The sequence below is a fragment of the Phoenix dactylifera genome, chromosome 16 (assembly GCF_051530095.1).
Source record: "Phoenix dactylifera cultivar Ajwa chromosome 16, Ajwa_hap1_PhDact_Kaust_v1.1, whole genome shotgun sequence".
NCBI classification, from domain to species: domain Eukaryota; kingdom Viridiplantae; phylum Streptophyta; class Magnoliopsida; order Arecales; family Arecaceae; genus Phoenix; species Phoenix dactylifera.
Window position 1 is genome coordinate 16855001 of NC_143205.1, and position 20184 is coordinate 16875184.

Consider the following 20184-nt stretch of genomic DNA (forward strand, 5'->3'; position numbering starts at 1 on the left):
TATGCAGTAGCTACTGATTTAATAAAAGAAAGCGAGGATCTTGAACCAAAGTCCATTCAAGAATGTCGACATAGAAATGATTGGCCAAAATGGAAAGATGCAATCCAAGCCGAATTAAATTCGCTTGCAAAGCGAAAGGTATTTGGACCTGTAGTCCAAACGCCTAAAAATGTACAACCTGTTAGCTACAAGTGGGTGTTTGTACAGAAAAGGAATGAGAATAATGAGGTTGTCAGATACAAAGCACGACTTGTAGCACAAGGTTTCTCTCAGAGACCTGGAATTGATTATGATGAGACATATTCTCCCGTAATGGATGCAACTACATTTAGGTTTTTAATTAGTCTGGCAATTTCTGAAGGACTTCATATGCGTCTTATGGATGTAGTCACAGCTTATTTATATGGATCACTTGATAATGATATTTATATGAAAGTCCCTGAAGGACTAAAAATGCCTGAAGCATGTAGTTCAAAACCCCGAAAAATATATTCAATCAAGATACAAAAATCTTTGTATGGATTAAAGCAATCTGGACGAATGTGGTATAATCGTCTTAGTACATACCTCCTGAAGGAAGGATATGTTAACAAAGCTATTAGCCCATGTGTTTTTATAAAGAAATCAAAATCTGGGTTTGTTATTATTGCAGTGTATGTTGATGATCTCAACATCATCGGAACTCCTGAAGAGCTTGCAGAAGCAGTCATATACTTAAATAGAGAATTTGAGATGAAAGATCTTGGAAAGACAAAATTTTGTCTCGGACTGCAGATCGAGCATTTATCAGATGGAATATTTGTTCATCAATCTAATTACATAGAAAAGGTGTTAAAACGTTTTTATATGGATAAAGCTCATCCATTAAGTGCCCCAATGGTTGTTCGATCCTATGATATAAAGAAGGACCCTTTTCGTCCTCGAGAAGATAACGAAGAGATTCTTGGCCCTGAAGTGCCGTATCTCTGTGCAATTGGTGCACTAATGTATCTTGCTAACTATACGCGACCAGACATAGCTTTTTCTGTCAATTTATTAGCAAGATATAGTTCGGCACCAACACGGAGACATTGGAATGGTGTTAAACACATATTTCGTTATCTTCGAGGAACAACTGATTTGGGATTATTATATTCAAAACAACCAAAACCGGAACTGGTTGGATATGCAGATGCTGGATATTTGTCTGACCCACATAAAGGGCGATCACAAACAGGATATTTATTCACATATGGTGGTACTGCTATATCTTGGCGATCTATAAAGCAAACTATCACTGCCACTTCTTCCAATCATGCCGAGATACTTGCGCTTCATGAAGCAAGTCGAGAATGTGTGTGGTTGAGATCTTTGCTTCAACATATCTATGAAGAATGTAATCTTCCAACAATCAACGAGAAATCAACAATAATATATGAGGACAATACTGCATGTATTGCTCAAATAGAAAAAGGATATATTAAAAGTGATAGAACCAAGCACATCTCACCAAAATTCTTTTTCACACATGAACTCCAGAAGAAAGGTGAAATAGATGTTCGGCAGATTCGCTCAAGTGAAAATCTAGCAGACTTATTCACCAAAGCATTGCCTGCAACAATATTTAAGAAACTAGTACAGAAGATTGGTATGTGTCAACTCAGAGCCATTTGTTGACATGCTCACATGAGGGGGAGGCTTATATGCACTGTACTCTTTTTTCCTTCGCCTAGGTTTTGTCCCATTGGGTTTTCCTAGCAAGGTTTTTAATGAGACAGTTTGAAAAGCATATAATGAGAATATTGTACTCTTTTTCCTTCACTAGGATTTTTGTCCCACAGGGTTTTTTTCTAGTAAGGTTTTAATGAGGCATATTCTTAAGAGATGAATATCCAAGGGGGAGTGTTATAAAATCTTGACTCTTCATCTTCATCTCTAGATGGATATTCATCTGAATTCATCCATGACTATTCAACTTCTCGTAACCCTCCAATTTCTTCATTAATGATGAATTAATGTATTTATGGCTTTTAATCTTATGGCCTTTGATCTTTCTCCTTTGGCCTATAAATAGATGATATGTAATCTTGTATCGTGAGGTGAAAAGTAAGAAAGAATAAAAGAGCCATTTATATCTCATGCTCTCTTGTGTTTTCTTTCTCTTTATTTTCTATTGCTTTATTACTTTTACTTTTAGTTTCATATCAAGCATACCTTTTTAACATTTTTACTAAAATATCTTTATTATAAAATGGGCATGCTTATGAGTAGAGAGTAAAATAGGTATTATAAAAAATTTATTAAATTTCAATTCTTTTCTCTCCAAATTCTCTACTTATGAGAGGAAAGAAAGGAGAGAATTGAAGACCAAAATTTTCCTCCTATTTCCTTCTTTTCTTTCCCTTTCTCTCCACTAAAAAAATTCCAAATATCAAAATTTTTAACTTTTCTTTTCATTCCATTCCTTTTTCCTCGATTCCAAATTTTCAAATAGACCTAAATCTTGGGGAGGGGGGTTCCCGCGATTAGCCGGAGGTTGGAGGTCACGGTGGATAAGGCGAGGGAGAGGGTTGGAGGGTTCAGAGCGAGAAATCGGCGGCCGGGTGCAGGTTGGGTGGGGGAAGTCGGCAGCGTGGTGTCTGGGCAGTATCGCAGGGTGTTAAATTGTTATGGTTGAGGAGTAAATTGAAAAATAAAAGTTGAGGTGGCAAACTGACATTATGGAACATAATGTTCAAAATAAATAGAAATGAGGGACCGGAGTGAATTTAAAAATCGAAGGGGCAAAATGAAATTATAGAGGGGCAGGGGCGTTGCGAGAATCGAACTCGCGACCTCTCGCACCCAAAGCGAGAATCATACCACTAGACCAAACGCCCGAATTGTTGTGATGGTAAAACATATTATCTTATTAAACATAGAATAGGTATGAACTGATTTTTCCCGTCACTATTTTTGTCCATGTTTAATAAAATATAAACTGTGCGTGGGCATCCACGTGCATGTTTGTATTTGATGCATCCATAATAATATTCATCATATGTGGAAGCAATTTCAATAAAACCAATGTATCTTGATGTGAAAACTACTTTATTTTTCTCTAAAACTTTGATAAATATGTCTAAGTCTTGTTTCGTATCAAACTATAAAAGAATTGACTCGCCATTTAGACCAAATTAACCACGACCCTTTTACATGACAAAAATTAGTTTTACAAAAGAATCTCATGAAAATAAAATAGCATCCATTTAGCTTTACACGTCATCCATACAATGTATACTACTAACTTTGCATATGTATTAAAACTATCTTATACTAATTGAAGGTATTTTTCCAATTAAAATGATAAAGTCACTTCAGGCTTGGTATCATCAGCTTAGATGTGTATCTTAGCTCTGCACAAATCATAATTAGGCTTTCTCTCATCTTAGATCTTGAATAAATAAATATTATATATATTTAGCATAATGGAGATAATATAAAGTGCAGCTTATTATTGTAAGCTCAAATACATCTTCATGTTGCTTCGCACCAAAATTCGATGAGAAATAGAGAAGATAACAAACTGCAACTTAAGTACATATGTTATCTAGGGGTGGCCTTCACTCTTCACAAACTATATTTGTGGATACTCTTCATCCTAAGCTCACTAGAGAGGGCCAGTCTGCCAATGTTGTTCGACCATACGTGGACCGGATCTCCACTCATACGTGTGCCATGCACATACCGGCTCTCCGGTCCAACCACAGACCGGAGTACCAACCAATCAGGAGTCAAATTTTCAATACACATGCGAACACGCACGTGCAAGCCCTATAACTCGTTTTAGCACATTGGAAGGCGGCCATGGCTCCAAAACAAGTCGAAACGAATCCTCTTCCCGCCAAAATACTCAAACCTCCCTCCGCAGCCGCCAAAATACTTGCAGCGCCTCCCCTTCCCCTCTCTCCCTCTCTCTCTCTCTCTCTCTCTCTCTCTCTCAGAAGCCATAGCCATGGCCGCCCACGGAGAAGACCTCGACCTCCTTCTCTCCCTTCGGGAAGAGAGGGTTTTAGAGACTCCGCCCGTTTCCCCTTCGTCCCATCGTTCCCATTTGCCAGGTATCTATCCTCTCTCTCTTTTCCTTATTGCAATACATTCTCTCTTTCCACTCTTAAGTACCAGCACCTCTTATCTTTCCTTGTCTCTTTTTCTCCAAGGCTACATATCAGACGATGGTTCTCCCAAGAGGTCTCAATCCACCGACATGTCTGTATTCCGAGATGCTGTCAAAGATTACCTCGACGCTGAGCCCACCCGCACTGCTGCCACTGTTCCATCCAAGTCAAACAAGCGGAGGAGCTCCAACGAAGTGGAGGTCGAGAAGTTTTCAGGTCTACGAATCAGGTAACTAGATCATAGGCTTGTGTACCGTATTAAAAGGGAAAGAAAAGGCTATCATTTTTTAATGCATGTATGTTGCCAGAAATTCATTGGTATCCTCCGTGGAGATTAGCAACCGCTTCTCAGACATCCGATTTGTTCGGCTGCCAGCCATCAGGTAGATCTCGGAAGACATAAGAACTAGCAAATCAGATGTCTTAACTTGAATGTCCTCTGTTCGATGAAATGCTTGTCTAACAATTGAAACTCTTTTTTCTGAATAATCTTGCAACGTTGTGTTTCGGGAATGACTCTATGAACTGGGTTCTGTTAGGAATTTGTTGGTGGGCGATACTCTTTCTGGTTGCTGGGTGACGGTTGGGGTCTTAACCGAAAAGGGTGCTCCTAAAACAAGCTCGGTTGGGAAGAGCTACAGCATTTGGAAAATGGGCTGTCTGGATGAATGGGATGTCTCTGTTTTCTTGTTTGGTGATGCCTACTCCAAGAGCTGTAACGAGCCCGTAGGTTCAGTATTTGCGTTATTCAATTCTGCAGTACGGAAAGATGTAAGTAAAAATTTGTAAGCGTAGATTTGCTCTGGAGGATTTTTTTATATGTGTCACTAATCCCCATTGCCCTGGATAGGCAAAAGGGTTCTCTTTGAGTGTCTATTCAGCTGGGCAGATGCTGAAGCTGGGGACTTCTGCTGATTATGGTGTCTGCAAAGGCAAAAGAAAGGATGGGATGGCATGCACGATGATCATAAACAGGTATGTTGAAAAACCTACCTTCTGGTTTCTTTTGGTGTTTGTGCAAATTTGTTCATTGAGATAAGCTGTGTATTTCCAACAGCTTTGCCCATACTAAATGCTACATTTATGGGATTCTAGTTATTTTTAGCGATGCATCTGTGGTACTAAAGACCAAGAAATGTACACCAAGAAAACTACCCAGCCAACATACTTAGAAATCTGTACGGATCTCAACATTGTAGATCCACAATCTGAATCTAGAACATGAAATGATATACAGAATAAATCTTGTCCTAACCTAACCAATGTTTATCATGGTAATTTTTATTGAAGGACCTTATCATAGATTTTTCATGTTGATTAGTCATAAGGTGGGGATTTTCACTACTTCAAGACCAATTCAGAAAGTTAGCATAGTAGTTGTTAAAGAAACTTTCAAAGAGTAATAGGTGTTTGATGCCACATCCATTTAATGGGGTCTGAGTTCTAGTCCAGCCCATTTTTTGGCTTTCATGGACTCTTAATCCTTCCTGACATTATAACTACTGCTTCATCCTACTATTTCTAGAACATGGACTGGCTTGGAGTTGTCAAAAATTTATCTGTAGTTTATTTTATCTTTTTTCACAGTAACACCTGAAACTCCTCAATATTCCAAATTGTGCAGGGTTGCTTCATGTTAGAAATGAATACTTTGTTGATGTTTGCCCCAGTGCAAAGGAATAACTTTGAAAATGTCGATGCACACCAACTTTATTGACAAACAGTATTGAAGGTGTTTACTTGTATAAAATTAACTTGTTTTTTCTCTTAGTACTGCTAACACATTAAGATGGATAGTGGGGGAGGAGTATAAATTTGGGAAAGTTATACATTTTCTATCTTGTGAGTTCTCGTTGTCTTTGTTATGGTTATATTTTATTGTTTTGACATCTTTGGATGGCTAGTTTTGAGCTTGTTATTTCAATTGCTGAAAATAGTAATGTAGATTCTAAAATACATGACTATAACTCTTTGTAAAAAAATTTGGTTGCTAGTTAATTGATAAAATAGCACAGCGTTATTATATTTGCTACTTTTTAGAATCATGGTGCTATTGTGCATATTCTTTTTGACCATCAGGTCCTTGAACTTTTGCTTTATTTTTTTTCTTCTGCTGTTTCTGGTGTGTAAATTTTCCAGCTAATTTTCTGCAACATTGACTAGGTATTCTTGCTGTAAAATTTTTTGTTAGTTTATACACTGTAAACTTTATATTTTCTTATTTTCTAACTTTTATTGATTTATCATCCTTCAGACGTCAAGGAGTATATTGCAAATTCCACACAGCAGTAAGAAAGCTTGCTCAAAATCAATTAATGTCATTTACCTTTGTGATGCTCTTGGTGTAACTCATCCTATGGTTTTGTATTTATTCTTATCGACAGAAAGCTTCCCAGAAGTATTCTACCATGCGCTCTGAGCTGAAGGGTGGGTAAGTGGGTATCTATACTTAATTTTGTTTTATGTTGTCTCATATTGGTGCCTATCTTCTATGTGAAACAGTCAGTTCTTATTTTGTTTATTATTTGGTTTCAATTCTTTAGTAGATGCACTTTAAACATCTCTCGGTTGCACTCATTGGCTATTTTGCATGCATTACATTTGTAACAGGAACTTGAATTCTGCATTTAAGCTCCAGTCAGAGGGAATTTACATGGTTGATCCTCTAGCTGACAGATCAAATTTGAGGAAGCCTTCACAGCCAGTGAAAGTAATGTCTGTGGATGGTCTTAAGAAGGCTTTAAGGTGGGTCTTCCATTCCTGGCCTCCAGGCAAATCTGCATTATATCACTAATGAAGCATATGGAACATCTTTCTTGCTAAACTGAGAAACTGAGATCTGGCAATATGCCTAATTTCCTCCAGCCACTAGTTTTAAACAGTAAAACCCACAATCTCTCTTAGGCTAGTCTTGCCAACTTTCCCCAGCCTTCTTTCATTCCGGTCAAAGTTGGATTATCGGTTAAGGTCGAAGAAAGGCCTTTCGGTGCCCCCTTAAGAGAGAGAAAGGACTGACGACCCACTTGTTGCATAGGAAAGAATATGGTATCGCCACTCCCTTTGGCAACATCTACTAATTCGGAACTTAATTTGAAAGCCATATTTCGACCCAGATGTTTTCGAGATGCCCCTAATAACCAACAAATGGCAAGTACTTTTCCTTGTGTGGATCCTATTGTAATAGGAACTTGATGTTAAGCTAGTCTTGCCAACTAAATATAACCCTGTGTCTTTACTCCAGAGACTTGTTTTTTTTAAACTGCAGTTGGCTGCATCTGACTTCTTTCTAAACAGCTACAGTGATTTAACAATTACCAAGGTTTAGCTGTTTTGATGTTATAGACTCGTATGGCTGGCACAAGCATAATAAAGTTATATCACTCTTTCAAAAGACCATAATGTATTTCATGAAACAATTTGCTTCAATTCACTAAATGAGTCTTAACTCCAATAACACTCTATTTCCATGGACCTAACCAAGTTGGGTAGCCCACCATTTGCCTCTAGCCATTAATCTGTTAAGGTCACTCAAAATAGGAGAGTATCTCTCTGACCAATGGATCTGCCCTTCATGTAATTCATCACAGCTTGTGGATCCAGTATACTTCAAATTCTCCTGTTAACTCTGTTTAAGGTCCATGCAAGGCCATTTCTTAGTGCAAACATTTCCAATGTCCAAATATCAAGGTTGGCCATTAAAAAAGTCTTCCTCCCGATATGTAAAGCCATTCCAGCATCTGAACTGATTTTTATAGCATCATTAAGTGGAGGTTTCCACTTCACCCATCTTGTTTTTGGTGCGGTTTTCCTGTTGGGCTTTCGGATATTCTTTGGTATTCCATTGCTTGTCTGACAGCTCTCCAAGCTATGTTCCCCTTCTCCTCTTCAACTCCTCTAAAGATAAACTTTATCCTGATCTTTCAATGAATTCCAACATCCTCGGCTGCTGTCTTAAGATGCTTTATCCTGATCTTCTGTATCTGTTCAATGGAAAAGAAATCCTGTTCATTTGCTCCATACTACGTGAATGACTTGGAATAAAGAAATTGAAATTTTACAGTAACCTTTCTTTCTGAAGCATTGACTAATTTTTGCCTTTTCATAATAAAGATTTCTGGATGCACTTAATCTTTAACTGTTTATGCTCTAGAGCTTGCCTTTTCTTTTTGTCTTTCTGGACATGTTACTGATGATACTGTAGATGATCAGTAATGCAGATAAGGTGACCACTAATAGCCAATCACAGGGAATAAGATTCCTTACACAAGTTACAGGTATAAGATCATCCTCCATTTGGGTCTTTTCCAATTGGTCTATTTCAGTTCACTTATTAGACCTTTGTGCTTGCGTTCACCAGCTAATATGGAATCCAAGATAACAAATAAAGGATCTTCAAAGCTGAACCAAATCAAGGGCAGCTCAGACAAAAGGTGATCGAGAGTGCTTGTCCTCCAAATATTCTTTTTCCTCTTTTTTGTTTTTGTTTTTCTTTTCAGGTCTTGATTTCAGGCTAAGCACTTTTGCAATTCTTCAGGTCATCGTTAGCCATGAAAACGACATCCAAAGTAGTCGGAAAAGGTGAACAGCTAGATGCTAAAAGAAAGAAAACTCATCATGCTTCTGTGAACATGATAGAGCTTGACATTGTTAGTTCGGATGACGAAAGTTGATGCCATGGGATATCTTCTTCTGCGAAGGCTGTTTGTTCCCTACATATCTCCAATCAATATGTGCAGTGAGGAAACTCTTAAAGCAGGAGTGGAAGTTATGCTCGAAGATCCGAGGTTTCCAGCAACTTTATATTTTGTTGATGGTTGCTGAGACCATGCTAATGGCAGAGCTGTTCTAAATAGATGCATTGTAGCAATTTTTTCTTGCATGTGCATCATGCCTGTTATAATAAAATTTATGTCATAAGTTATAGGCATTTACTTTGGGGATGGATGGGTATTTACCTGGAATTACTTTATTGAGTTATATTGATCAATTGTTTATCTTTTTATACAGTGGCCTCTCAATCAAATTACTCAGCAATAGATCTGAAACAATACAAGTCTTCGGCATGAGGGAAAATAAGGAAAGCCATTACAACTAGAGGATTCGAGGTGCACTGGTAGTTCGATTTACATTGGGTTCAATCCTGTCACAATTTTTTTAATAAAATTATATCATTTTTTAATGTTTTTTATTTTTCTGGAAAAACTTGCATGTGAAGTTTTTCTTCTGGGTGACTAATTTTTCTTATTTTTCCCAACAAAATTCTATAATGAAAATTTTCTTTCCTTTCAGATTTTATTAGTAATTTTTATTGGGGGGAAGGCTTCTATAACTAATTCTTGTATGCTTTCTTCCAAAAAACTTCTATAATGAAAATTGTCTTCTAAATTTTATTATATTTTTGTTGTCAATTTTTTATTTTTCCCAAAAAATTAATTATATAAATAATTTTTCTTGTTTTTTCGAAAAACTTCTATAACTTAGCATTTTTTGAGGGTCACTAGAATAAAATATTTTTTTAGTTTTTATTAGTATTTTTGTTGTGGGTAAACACTATTCTGTATTAATTTTTTTTATTTTTTTCAAATACCTTCTATAATAGAAATTTTTTTCTAGTTGTTATTATTTTCTATCTATTTTGAATTTTTCCCAGATAATCCTATGACTAATTTTTCCTATACTTTTCAAGAAACCTCTATCACAAAGTATTTTTGTTAGGTGGAAAAACTTCTATAACAAATTCTTTTATTTTCCAAAAATCTTCTATGATAATTTTTTTTCATTCAGATTTTATTATTTTTCAGTTGTGGGTAAAAAAGTTCTGTAATTACTTTTTTTCCCAAAAAAATCTATAATAATTTTTTTTGAGATTTTATAAATATTTTTGTTGTGGGGAAAATATGAATACAACGTGAAATGGGAACGTGATTGTTCGTTTCATGATCATCCATTTCATACAATAAATAACAAACCAAATTCAATGATTGCAAAATATTAGTAGATAAGTTTTTTTTTGCCCCCAAGAAATATACTGTGAAAGTTGAAGCCCTTTCTCACTAAAGCACACCTCAAATCCCCATCCCCTCCCCCCCAACATGAAATCAAACTGTTATATGTTTCATTTCTTAGCATAGAAAGGAGATTATTTCATTGATAAAAGCCATACTCAAACAACCACGAGGGAAGCTAAACTAATAACTTCCACAAGGTACATCATTACAAGCATCACACCAGAAGCAGCGACACAAACAAAAACCTCCATTACAGCAGCATAGCAGCAGCCTTCAAACACACATAAAATTAAGCAAAGTCCATACAGAACGAAAATTTCAGAGACTTGAGCAGATGGATATATAGAAGTAGAGTGCATGGCTGATTCCACGTCAAATGTTGGTGAAGCGGAGGTACTCCTTCTTCGACGGGAGATCAACAGTCTCGTATCCTTGTGGGAACATTTTCTTCGCTTCTTCGTTGGAAACGCTTGGTGAAATGACCACCTTTTCTCCAGGCTTCCAGTTCACTGGAGTTGCGATCTTGAGCTTTGCTGCCTTTTGAAGAGACTCCACAACCCTCACAACCTCATCCATGTTTCTCCCAGTTGTTGCAGGGTAGAGGATGCTCAACTTAATCTTCTTGTCTGGGCCTATCACATGGAGGGCTCTTGATGGGAGCTCGAGTCCGGAGGAGTCCTTTTGATCTGGGTCCACCATGTTGAGTTGCCTGATCACCTCTCTATTAGGGTCTGCCACTATTGGATATCTCACATTGCACCCGGGCTTCAGAACAGTAGAGCAAAATTTAATTTTCATTCACATTTTGCACAAAACTAATAGAGCATGAATCCTCTATGGTGCTGTTGCACGTTATCATCGAAGATGAACGACCATCAAACAAAACGGCTTTATATATCATACACAATATGCTTTGTTTGATGGCGTCCGTCTATCTGATACCGCAGACGATCTCGGGACATATGTGATGGAGGCAAAAATATCTTTAGTGCATACCTTGTAGGAGGAGAAACACTAGCAGTTTTTATACTAGGGTGCTGATATGAAAGCTTAAAGGTATGCATGCGAAGAACCCAAAAAAAAGGAAAAAAAGATATAGAACAAAAATATCTCTATTGTGGAGCTGAATTGGAGGGGTCTAATTAATTTCAAAACAAAGGCTATCTATGTACTGCAAATAGCCTATGATATAGAACTATCTCTCTCTAATTCAATCATGGTTGGAAAAGATCCTGGAATCATCTGATGTAGTGTGAGAACTACGTGTTTAAATGGCAGTCTCCATTTAGACACTTCAATGCTGGTAATATTGTTTCTTCAGAATTGTTTGTAAAAGTTGGGAGCCGCTAGTTTAGGATTGCTCAAAATGAAGGGGACTATATTGTTGCAACCATTAGAGTGCCTTATTTTAAGCAGGCAACATATTCCACAAAACCGAGATAATTTAAAGAAAAAAAGGTTGTCAATAAGCAAAAATTTTACAAACATTGATCACTTTGACAATTTCAAAGTTTGCAGAGAGGGAAAACATAAGAGAAAAAATAGCTATTTGACATTTTGGTTAGACGATTTGTATTAAAAAATTCAAAATCTTTCGGTTGATTCAATAAAACGGTTTTTTTTAATTCTAGGAACTGCAAGATTACCAATAATACAATCACTTCTTGCAATGGCCCATTCATTTTTATTGTAATTGCAAATGCTAACAATCAAAACAGTTATTACATTATTTCTAAACCGACTACACTATGCTGCGCACGCGCGGACGAACTACATTACCGTGTAAGCCTCGATGTCTTTAATCCATTCCACGTGCGACACCACATCATCACATGACACTCCTAGCAGCTTCACCCCTCGCTTCTCGAACTCCTCAGCATACAATGCAATCTTCCCCAGCTCCGTGGTGCACACTGGAGTGAAGTCAGCTGCATGCACGAACACCCAATCATCAACACTAGGAGGGCAAATGAGCCAAGCAGCTTGCAAGCTGCTCGAGTTAACTTAGATCCAAGCTTGATTTGACTCAAGTATTATCGAGCTTGAGTCGAGCTCGCATAGCAAAATACTTAGCTCGAAGACTCGCAAACCTAGTTGAGTATATAAACTTTAAATAATATCATATTTTATTTATAATATATATTATTAATTTAATATCTTAAAAATATAATATTTATATTTTCAACATGATCTAACTCTTAACTTTTAACCATATTTTTTTTAACAAGGATCAAGAATTCGAGCTCGAGTCAAGTTCAAACTTGAAACTTCGACCGATCTCGAGTCGAATTTCGAGCTCAAATATTTCGAATCGAGTCGAGCTTGAGCCTGCAAAAATAATAAATACATATGTGGAGTACAATTCCCTATGAACATGAGATGGAGTACAATGTACCAGGGTGGGAGAAGATCACGGCCCATCCATCACCGATGAAGTCGTGGATTTGGATTGGTCCGTGGGTGGAGTCCACCAGAAGGTCAGGGATCGTGTCGCCAATCGTGAGGCCCGGCATGATTAATTTGGACTTTGGATGGCTAAGATTTTTTGTGGATTCCAAGGAAGATAGAGAGAGAAGGCAATGAGAGCTAAGGGATTCGGTGCCATGTTTATATAGGCTTGGGGGAGAGAGGGAGGGGGGCGGGTTGCGTGATTGTGTCCTCGTGGTACGACTCGCGTCTGCTAGTGGGAGTGTGGTTGTACTAAGCCAGATGCCACCAAACGAGAGCCTTATCTAGTGTACTACTTTGGTCATCATATCAAGAAACAAAAAATAAAAAAGGGTGCTACTTGAGCTATCTGTGGGCGCCGACGGCATAGCCTATGGGTGGGTTGTCTGCGGTTCCAAGTTTCCGTTTTCTTGTGCTTGAAATTTTCCAGAAAAAAATTGTAGCGTTTGAAATAATGAGTGTGAAGTTGATCGTAATCAATACTGCTAGCTAGCTAAATACATTTTATTATGTAATTTGGTGTTTATTAAAGTAAACCATGTATTTTTCTTGGCTAAGTTGGATGATATGTTGTAGCATTTGATGGTAATCTTTTTTTAGGACTATGTAAATATATGTACATTTATATATTATATGTATAGGGTTTCATAGTGGCTCTGTTTTACAATGCGATGGCTAGGACAGCTATTGATGCAACCTGTGATGATACAGTAGCTTATCTTGACCATATTTTTTGCTTATAGAATGTTGCCGCTGGAAATTAGCCCGACCAAGATGTCGAGATGCTAAGTTGATGGAGGGTTCGGATGATTAGCTGTTCATATCCTAGAGGTTGGCTGAAGATTGTACCTCTAAGATGGTAAAATGGAGGTCGTTGAACTTGGATGGTGATGGCTCCGACACTGATTACTCTCGAAATGGTGCTGAAAAAAAAGATCGTGTTCGGACCTTCGCTTTGATGCTGAATCCAATTTGAAACAGTAAAGATGAAAAAAGTTCTCTTGCCGGAGGATGTCCGACAAGAAATTCCTCAATGCCTAAGTCAGACAGACTCTCATGGAACAACAGAGGTGTTGTGGGAGCGGCAGCATAAGGGCGTAAGAGGACTTGAGAGCACCTACATATAGGTTCCCACTAAAATGGTTTATATAGACGAGAGTTGATGCTCGTTTTTTAGGAATTCAAGCGTGCAGATCAACTATTTTTGGTAGCTTACCGCACATCACAAAAGTGCATTTCATCACGCATCACACTCCACGCATCTCGCCCATGAAGTTATGAAAAATCGCTCCTGGTTGTGGCCGAGGTGTCGTCATCTAGAGGGAGGATTTGAAATTCGAGGGCTCTCTATGTGCCGCTGCATCAGCTATATGGCAGATTTTGACTGGTTGATTAAAAGCTTCATGACAAGCTCTATATGATCATTTTACTATGACGACCATAGTTGGTTCCGAGGCATATCATTATCATGGACAACAAATTTGCTACAAAAAAAAATAATATATGATTCAACACTATAACTTCCACATGTTAGTGACTATTTTTATGCCTATGATGGCTTTCATCTACATCGATCTTAGCTATATATAATGCGGCAGCTTTGGTTGATGCTATTGTCTGACTTTAATTACTTCTGAAAGTTAAGTATAAAATAAAAAGAAACAAGAAATACAATAGCTTGAAATTTTTTGTTTTATTTGATCTATTTACGTGCATGTGCATGTATGAGAGAGGGCAGGGGTCCGGTAAATGTGAATTTGCTCTGCACGATAGCTTCAATCTCGTGGAAGGGAAACATGTTGATCTCCATACTTAAAAGATTTTAGCTATGGTCGAAAAGAACAATTTTAATAGTCACACCAAACGAGGGATAAGTCTTATGGAAAGGCTCCAAAGCCAATCCTAGATAGCTAGCCTTAACATTAATCTTTTAATAAGAACATATCACTTCACCAAACATGCCACTCAAATTTTCAATGATAAAAAAAAACCATGCCTCTCCAATTAGGTACTGTCCAAATTTAATCCACTGGATTTGGATTAATAAAATTTGAAGTGTTTGTTTTCCCTTTACGTATGCCATGACGATGACCGCCGAGCAAAAGTCCAATTGATCCAAAAAATGGGGTCCTCTCTGTGTCTCTGTCCAAACCTTGTGGTGGTTTAAAATTCTTCAGGGGAGATGAACCGAGCTATTCCTGAAAGCAAATGGGCATTATATTAGTCGCATAGATGGCCATTAAAAGGCCATGCAAGTGTGAACATGGCAAACTTAGGGAGATTCGTTTAGCCTAGTTGCACCTCGGACGAGAAGGAATCGATGTCATTGGTTTGACTTCATCAGCCAACTTGAGGTTGGGACCTTTCAAACTTGTCTTATCCATGTACATCTTGTAGACATCGTCACATTACTCTTTAAGTTGTCATTTGACCCACCTGTGATATATGATATACTGCTACTTCCATGGAACTCACTTTTCTGGGGAGACTTCCCTAATAAACCCTAAACCAAAGGCAATGTAGAGAAGCCTCAATATCTTTTATGCTATTATGTTTATGATATTCTTCTTTGTTTTTAATTCTTTCTGTTGGTAATGAATGATAGACTCTTTGATAGCACTTTGCCAGCTTGTTGTAATTTACCCTAACACACACATACATACATATATGCTAGATATTTTTTTCTCATAGGAGCCAAAAGTTTGTAATAAGGGCAAAACTACAGTCACAAGAAGCTTGAAAGTCTCAGAAGAGCAGCAAACTAAATATAACCTAAGGACTCCTTGATCTTAAGTTGACAGCTCAGGTGGAATATAAGATATCTCAAACTTTGCAAGCAACCCTTCAATCGAATTACATGTAAAACTGATAAAAGAAATTCTCTAGGAGGAATTCTCTGTTCAAGCATTTTCTAAAAATATATTGTCAACTTTTTACCTAGTCTAGGCTTTAGGCTATTTGTTGAGAATTGCAAGTTACAGAATCCATTGAGTTCCTACCAAGCATGAGACCAAATTACTCTAATTTAGCTTGCTCTCTCTACTTGAAGATAATTTACTTGAAAATTTCCCCTGCAAAGCTACCTTGTTCATGACATTGCGAAGCGGCAAGCAAGATATGCAGGCTGACAGAAAGTTCATAAATTTAATTCTTCAATGCATGTCCAAAAAAATCAGGGAAGAAACTACAGAAGGATAAAGGACTGCAGCTGCTTGAATGATAGATGACATCTCCAAGCTGTAATAATAAGTTCAGATGCTCACTCCTACCTAACAGACCTACTATAAAACCTTGCCTCAAAATTTTAGAAAACAAAAGAAAAGAAGTAAAAGGAAAGTAGAACAAGAAAAAACATTGCGATATAGCAGGAATGAAAGATATTAGACTTGCATAGGATGATCCAGAAAGATCACCAGACTTGATGTGGATTACTTTGGCTACTAGCATGTAACCTAACTCATGGTACTTGCAGAATTTTTATGTGTGCATTATACAAGCATTAATAGTAACTACAAACTTACTAACCATATACGTTTCTAGACTTACCCTAATTCTCCCAACAATTCTTAACACCTTATCCCGATTTATCCTCATACATTGCTCATCACACTACAGAAAGAACAAGGCGAAATTGAAAGGGCAAACTTGTTCAATTCTACGAAAAATCATCATATTCTACCTCATGATTACAAAAAGATTCAAACAACATTTTCAACATTCAGGTAATAATTACAGGGGGATAACAGCCTTCATCCCAACCGTCATTTTGCACTATCCCTATTTATTCTTTTTTATCCTAGAACTACTTGTACTCACCATGGATAAATGGAAATTATCCATGATTTTCTTATCCCGTTTCCAAACGGGGTGTCTTAAACGGAGCGACTAGAACCACAAGACTCCTAAACTGAACTTGATTGCATAAGAGTTTGCATATGTTTTAATCAGGTATTTCATTTACCTGCACTCTCTTAAGCATTATTCTGTGGCCAAAAAAAAAAACACATGCGATCAAGTTTTTTCTATGATGAGGACACGGCAGATCTTGTTCAGCCAAAAAAAATATTCTTCCACATCCTAGTTTTAAGACATGTTCAACTATAGTTTTCCAGTATTGAACAAAAAGTCCCCTCCAACCCACCTATTCTTGCCAAGAAGTCAAGATGGCAAATGACTAGGGTTCGGGTTGTTTCTTTGTGCGAAATTGTTCTTCTTTCATGACGTTGACCATTGGATCGTACCTCGATATTAGAGCGCACAGAACTTTTTTATCTATTAGCTTGTACGGACCTAAAAAGCGACTATTATGCGATCCAATGGTGAATTTGTGTGAAGAAAGACGAATCATTCTTTCACGTGAAAGATACAACCTTTGTCCTAATGAGCCTGGGTCAAGAAGTACTCCATGGACAAACAAAAGTCCAATGCCAACAAACCCTCCACCTCCACTGCCCTGTTTATGCTTCTTTTGCCTCTCGAGTCATTGATGCTTGAAAGGTAAGAGACAACTTTTCTCCCTTGCGGTTACAACTCTTGGCTTAAAGTATTGCATGGGCCACCACCTTCTTTTTTGTGCATATTTGTCTGGAGAAAGTTGCAACAATCTCCTGCTCCAAATAAAATTTGCCCAGTTCTAAGGACATTGTCATCAAAATATTTTTTTAACAAATAATCATTTTTCCAAACGCCACAACCACACAACCTTAAGATCTAAGAAGTGGGTGCCCTAAACACTGCTCAGCCATCAATACCATGAAACCAGCTTGACCATTTAAAAAAACTGTTATAAATCTGATTTAAAATAAAACTGGCAAATTTGTGAAATATTTAGAAAGAGTTCAGAAAAACCATACGTTAGAAAAAATGACAAACCAAACTGCTAGCAACCATATATGATCTTATTAGTTCGAACCATGCAAAGATTTTTAAAATTGATCATCAATAACTCTTGAACGTAGAATCCATGCATAATCCAAAAATAAATAAATAGTTGAGAATATATAATTTGTTCCTGGAGTATGATTTAGTGGATCATTAGCTAAGAAAAAAAATAGAAATAATTTGAGATTATTATTATTATTTTTAAAAAATATTGTCACTATAATTTGTGGGTGCAAGATGAATTGCATATAGTTTTATTTAGGCAAATGTCTGATAAACTTTAATCCAATATATGCACATTAATCTAGTCTCATGAACTAAAATTCTACAACCAAACTAGTAGATTGTGTAATCCCCTGATCGCTATCTTGAAGTTGGCCATATATCAAACAGAAAACCACGTGAATTTTTTTCTTTTTATTAGCATGGTCGTAGAGAGCGTGGGTTATCCTCTTGTCAATTATGTCCAGCTTTTAGTAGCTGGAAGAGGACTAGACGCCAACCCTCGTGACTCCATCTGGAAGGAAGCACGGGCCATTGGCTTTCCTGTGAGGCCGTGACTGGCATTTGGAGTTATGTTCGCGTTCGGGATTACCACCTTTTGCTTCGAGATATTTGGATCATAATGAGTGAAGATGTTGTCTTTCAGACCAAGCATATATATAAAGAGATAAATAGGCCGCAGATTTGGTGATCTTGTTTGTGGCCGAGGAGGCTCTGTGCATGGAAGAAAGAAAGTTGCCTACAGCATTTCGAAACTTATTGTTTTTTTCAAGACTTATGTTGACTCATCACTCAGATGATTTTGTATGAGTGGACCATGCATCTTTACCAGAGGGTTTATACAGTATTTTATTTTCTGATTTTATTAGCTGCATTTGCACTCGTCCAATGTGAACCTCCGTTGTTAAAAAAAATTAATAATAATTTTGGATGTATTCATCTAAGATGTGTATGAATCCTTCATTATAGCCAATAATAATAATAATAAAATATAAAAAAAATATTCCTGGGACCCAGTGATATGAGCTTTAGTGGCTGACCAGTCCTCCCAACTTTTTTGGCACTGTCTGTGGACTAACGTTCTGAGCGGAGATGGCCCGGTGGCTAACAAACAAAAACCTGGTTTGCTTTCGCTGGAAGCAAAAATAAAGAGATGTTTTATGATTTTTGCTCTGAGATTTTAGGGGTATATAGAATATAGCGATCTTTGTTTTTTATTTTTTGAATAGAGAGATTTTTTTTTGCTATTCATTAAAAAAAAATACAACGTGCTTTCCAAAAGAAAAATTACAATTACATACCAAGTTTTAAAAAATTCATACACTCCCTGCCCAGTGCAATCACCAGCCATTTGTATGTAGTAAAACGATTGATGGAGAGATAACAAATGATATACATAAGCGATGAATAATTTTTATTATGAGCGATACTATGTCATGTTGCTACAACAAATGATGCGAAGTATCATTTCTATATTAGCGTAAGAAATATTTTGCAATTACTGGAAGTTGTATTGAATAAATTATGGCCAATTCATGAATTAACTGTGAAATTTATGAATATGCTGTGAACAGTTCAAGATCTGCATTAGTTCGTTTATCAAGAACTAAATTAGGAAATCTTTAGTAAACAAAAAATTAATAATAACTATATATAGTTTCTTTCAATAATTCAGAGAATATTGCCACTACGATCTTTCCCCACCTCACATTATCAAGTGTTTTGTTTTATCATGCCGGACATATGATAGAAATTAGGAGCGAGGAAGAATAACAGACTAACTTGTTTAAAAACATAAACATAATTTTTCCAATTTTGCTCTCTCTTTTTTTTGGGCATTATTTAGATTAGCAAGATGAGTTAGAGAATCATTTAGCCAGCATAAAATAGAAAATAATTCTATAGTTTTCTAGAAATTTAGAGAGAACATTGTAACTAGCTCGGAGATCACCAAGTGTTTTCTTTTGTTATGCCTATCATAGAGCACAAAGACAAAAATGCATTATATTATCAAGAGTGACAACTAATAATATCTTTATAAACATAAAACATAATATCACGAACATTTTATGCTACATATGATCCATATTTTGCGCAGTCTTTGCTTCTTTTTTTTTCCCTCACAGCACATTTTAATTTTGTGCATTTCTTTCCGATTATAATTCTTCTGTAAATCATAGCCATCACTTGCTTATGCACTCACAACGTTTAATCAGTTCTAATGTAGCAAAGGCTAAGATAAATTGTTGAGAAAGATCGACAGTGCCTACTAATAACAGTCTAGCTATCTAGGTAAAAGACATCAATAGGAAATATTTAATGAACTGCATATGGCTAGCTCATGATTAGGAAAGCATGCTAATCTCCAGCAAAATACTCAAACAACTATTAATCATGTATTAGATGGACATATCTTTTATCTCAGACAAAAGGGAAAAACTTAGTTCTCAGTTTTTACAAAGAAAAAAGAAAGGGAAAGCATTCATACCATTATCATAACATAAACTATTTTGAACCATAATCCATTGTCTTGGATCATCTGCAGTCAAATGTTGCCATATGTAATATGTTCATTCTTGAGATGTTTGACACATCTTTTTTTGAGAATAATTACATGTAAGTTAGTTCAATCAGAAAAATAAGAAAAGTCGGACAAATTATTTTGTTCTTATTTGATTATAATGATTCATGCTTTTTTTTCTTTTTTT

The 20184-nt window shown here is 36.7% G+C and overlaps 2 protein-coding genes and 1 non-coding gene across 5 annotated transcripts; 1 reads left to right on the forward strand and 2 right to left on the reverse strand.

The window, feature by feature from the left end:
- Positions 1-2786: 2786 nt before the first annotated feature.
- TRNAP-UGG (transfer RNA proline (anticodon UGG)) lies at positions 2787-2858 on the reverse strand. The gene has a single exon. It is a non-coding gene; the product is annotated as a tRNA-Pro (tRNA).
- Positions 2859-3829: 971 nt separating this feature from the next.
- Positions 3830-9123, forward strand: MCM10 (minichromosome maintenance 10). Of its 3 annotated transcripts, XM_039117637.3 has the most exons (11): positions 3835-4079; positions 4179-4365; positions 4445-4519; positions 4676-4907; positions 4987-5111; positions 6391-6424; positions 6521-6567; positions 6747-6881; positions 8346-8410; positions 8494-8566; positions 8671-9123. In XM_039117637.3, exons 1-11 carry the CDS (start codon positions 3974-3976, stop codon positions 8804-8806), a joined length of 1215 nt encoding a protein of 404 aa, XP_038973565.3. In that variant the 5' UTR covers positions 3835-3973; the 3' UTR covers positions 8807-9123. The 3 variants fall into 3 exon arrangements, 2 of the variants coding, with proteins under 2 accessions (XP_089784072.1, XP_038973565.3); XR_015974017.2 differs by lacking the exon at positions 8671-9123 and having other exon boundaries at positions 3830-4079; positions 8338-8410; positions 8494-8533; XM_089927946.1 differs by having other exon boundaries at positions 3831-4365.
- A 1126-nt stretch (positions 9124-10249) lies between these two features.
- Positions 10250-12730, reverse strand: LOC103719241 (1-Cys peroxiredoxin-like). Its single transcript, XM_008808385.6, has 3 exons — positions 12540-12730; positions 11924-12072; positions 10250-10909 (listed from the first exon to the last, which is right to left on the reverse strand). Exons 1-3 carry the CDS (start codon positions 12655-12657, stop codon positions 10517-10519), a joined length of 660 nt encoding a protein of 219 aa, XP_008806607.2. The 5' UTR covers positions 12658-12730; the 3' UTR covers positions 10250-10516.
- Between the last annotated feature and the right edge of the window lie 7454 nt (positions 12731-20184).

Bases quoted from the DNA above. Each gene is read 5' to 3' on its own strand.
- LOC103719241 (XM_008808385.6), bottom strand. From the start codon at position 12,657: ATGCCGGGCCTCACGATTGGCGACACGATCCCTGACCTTCTGGTGGAC. The intron at 12,073-12,539 runs GTACATTGTACT...TCGTGCATGCAG, and splicing joins CGTGATCTTCTCCCACCCTG to CTGACTTCACTCCAGTGTGC. The intron at 10,910-11,923 runs GTAATGTAGTTC...ACTGTTCTGAAG, and splicing joins AAGACATCGAGGCTTACACG to CCCGGGTGCAATGTGAGATA.
- MCM10 (XM_089927946.1), top strand. From the start codon at position 3,974: ATGGCCGCCCACGGAGAAGACCTCGACCTCCTTCTCTCCCTTCGGGAA. The intron at 6,425-6,520 runs GTAAGAAAGCTT...TCTTATCGACAG, and splicing joins ATTGCAAATTCCACACAGCA to AAAGCTTCCCAGAAGTATTC. The intron at 6,882-8,345 runs GTGGGTCTTCCA...GTAGATGATCAG, and splicing joins GGTCTTAAGAAGGCTTTAAG to TAATGCAGATAAGGTGACCA.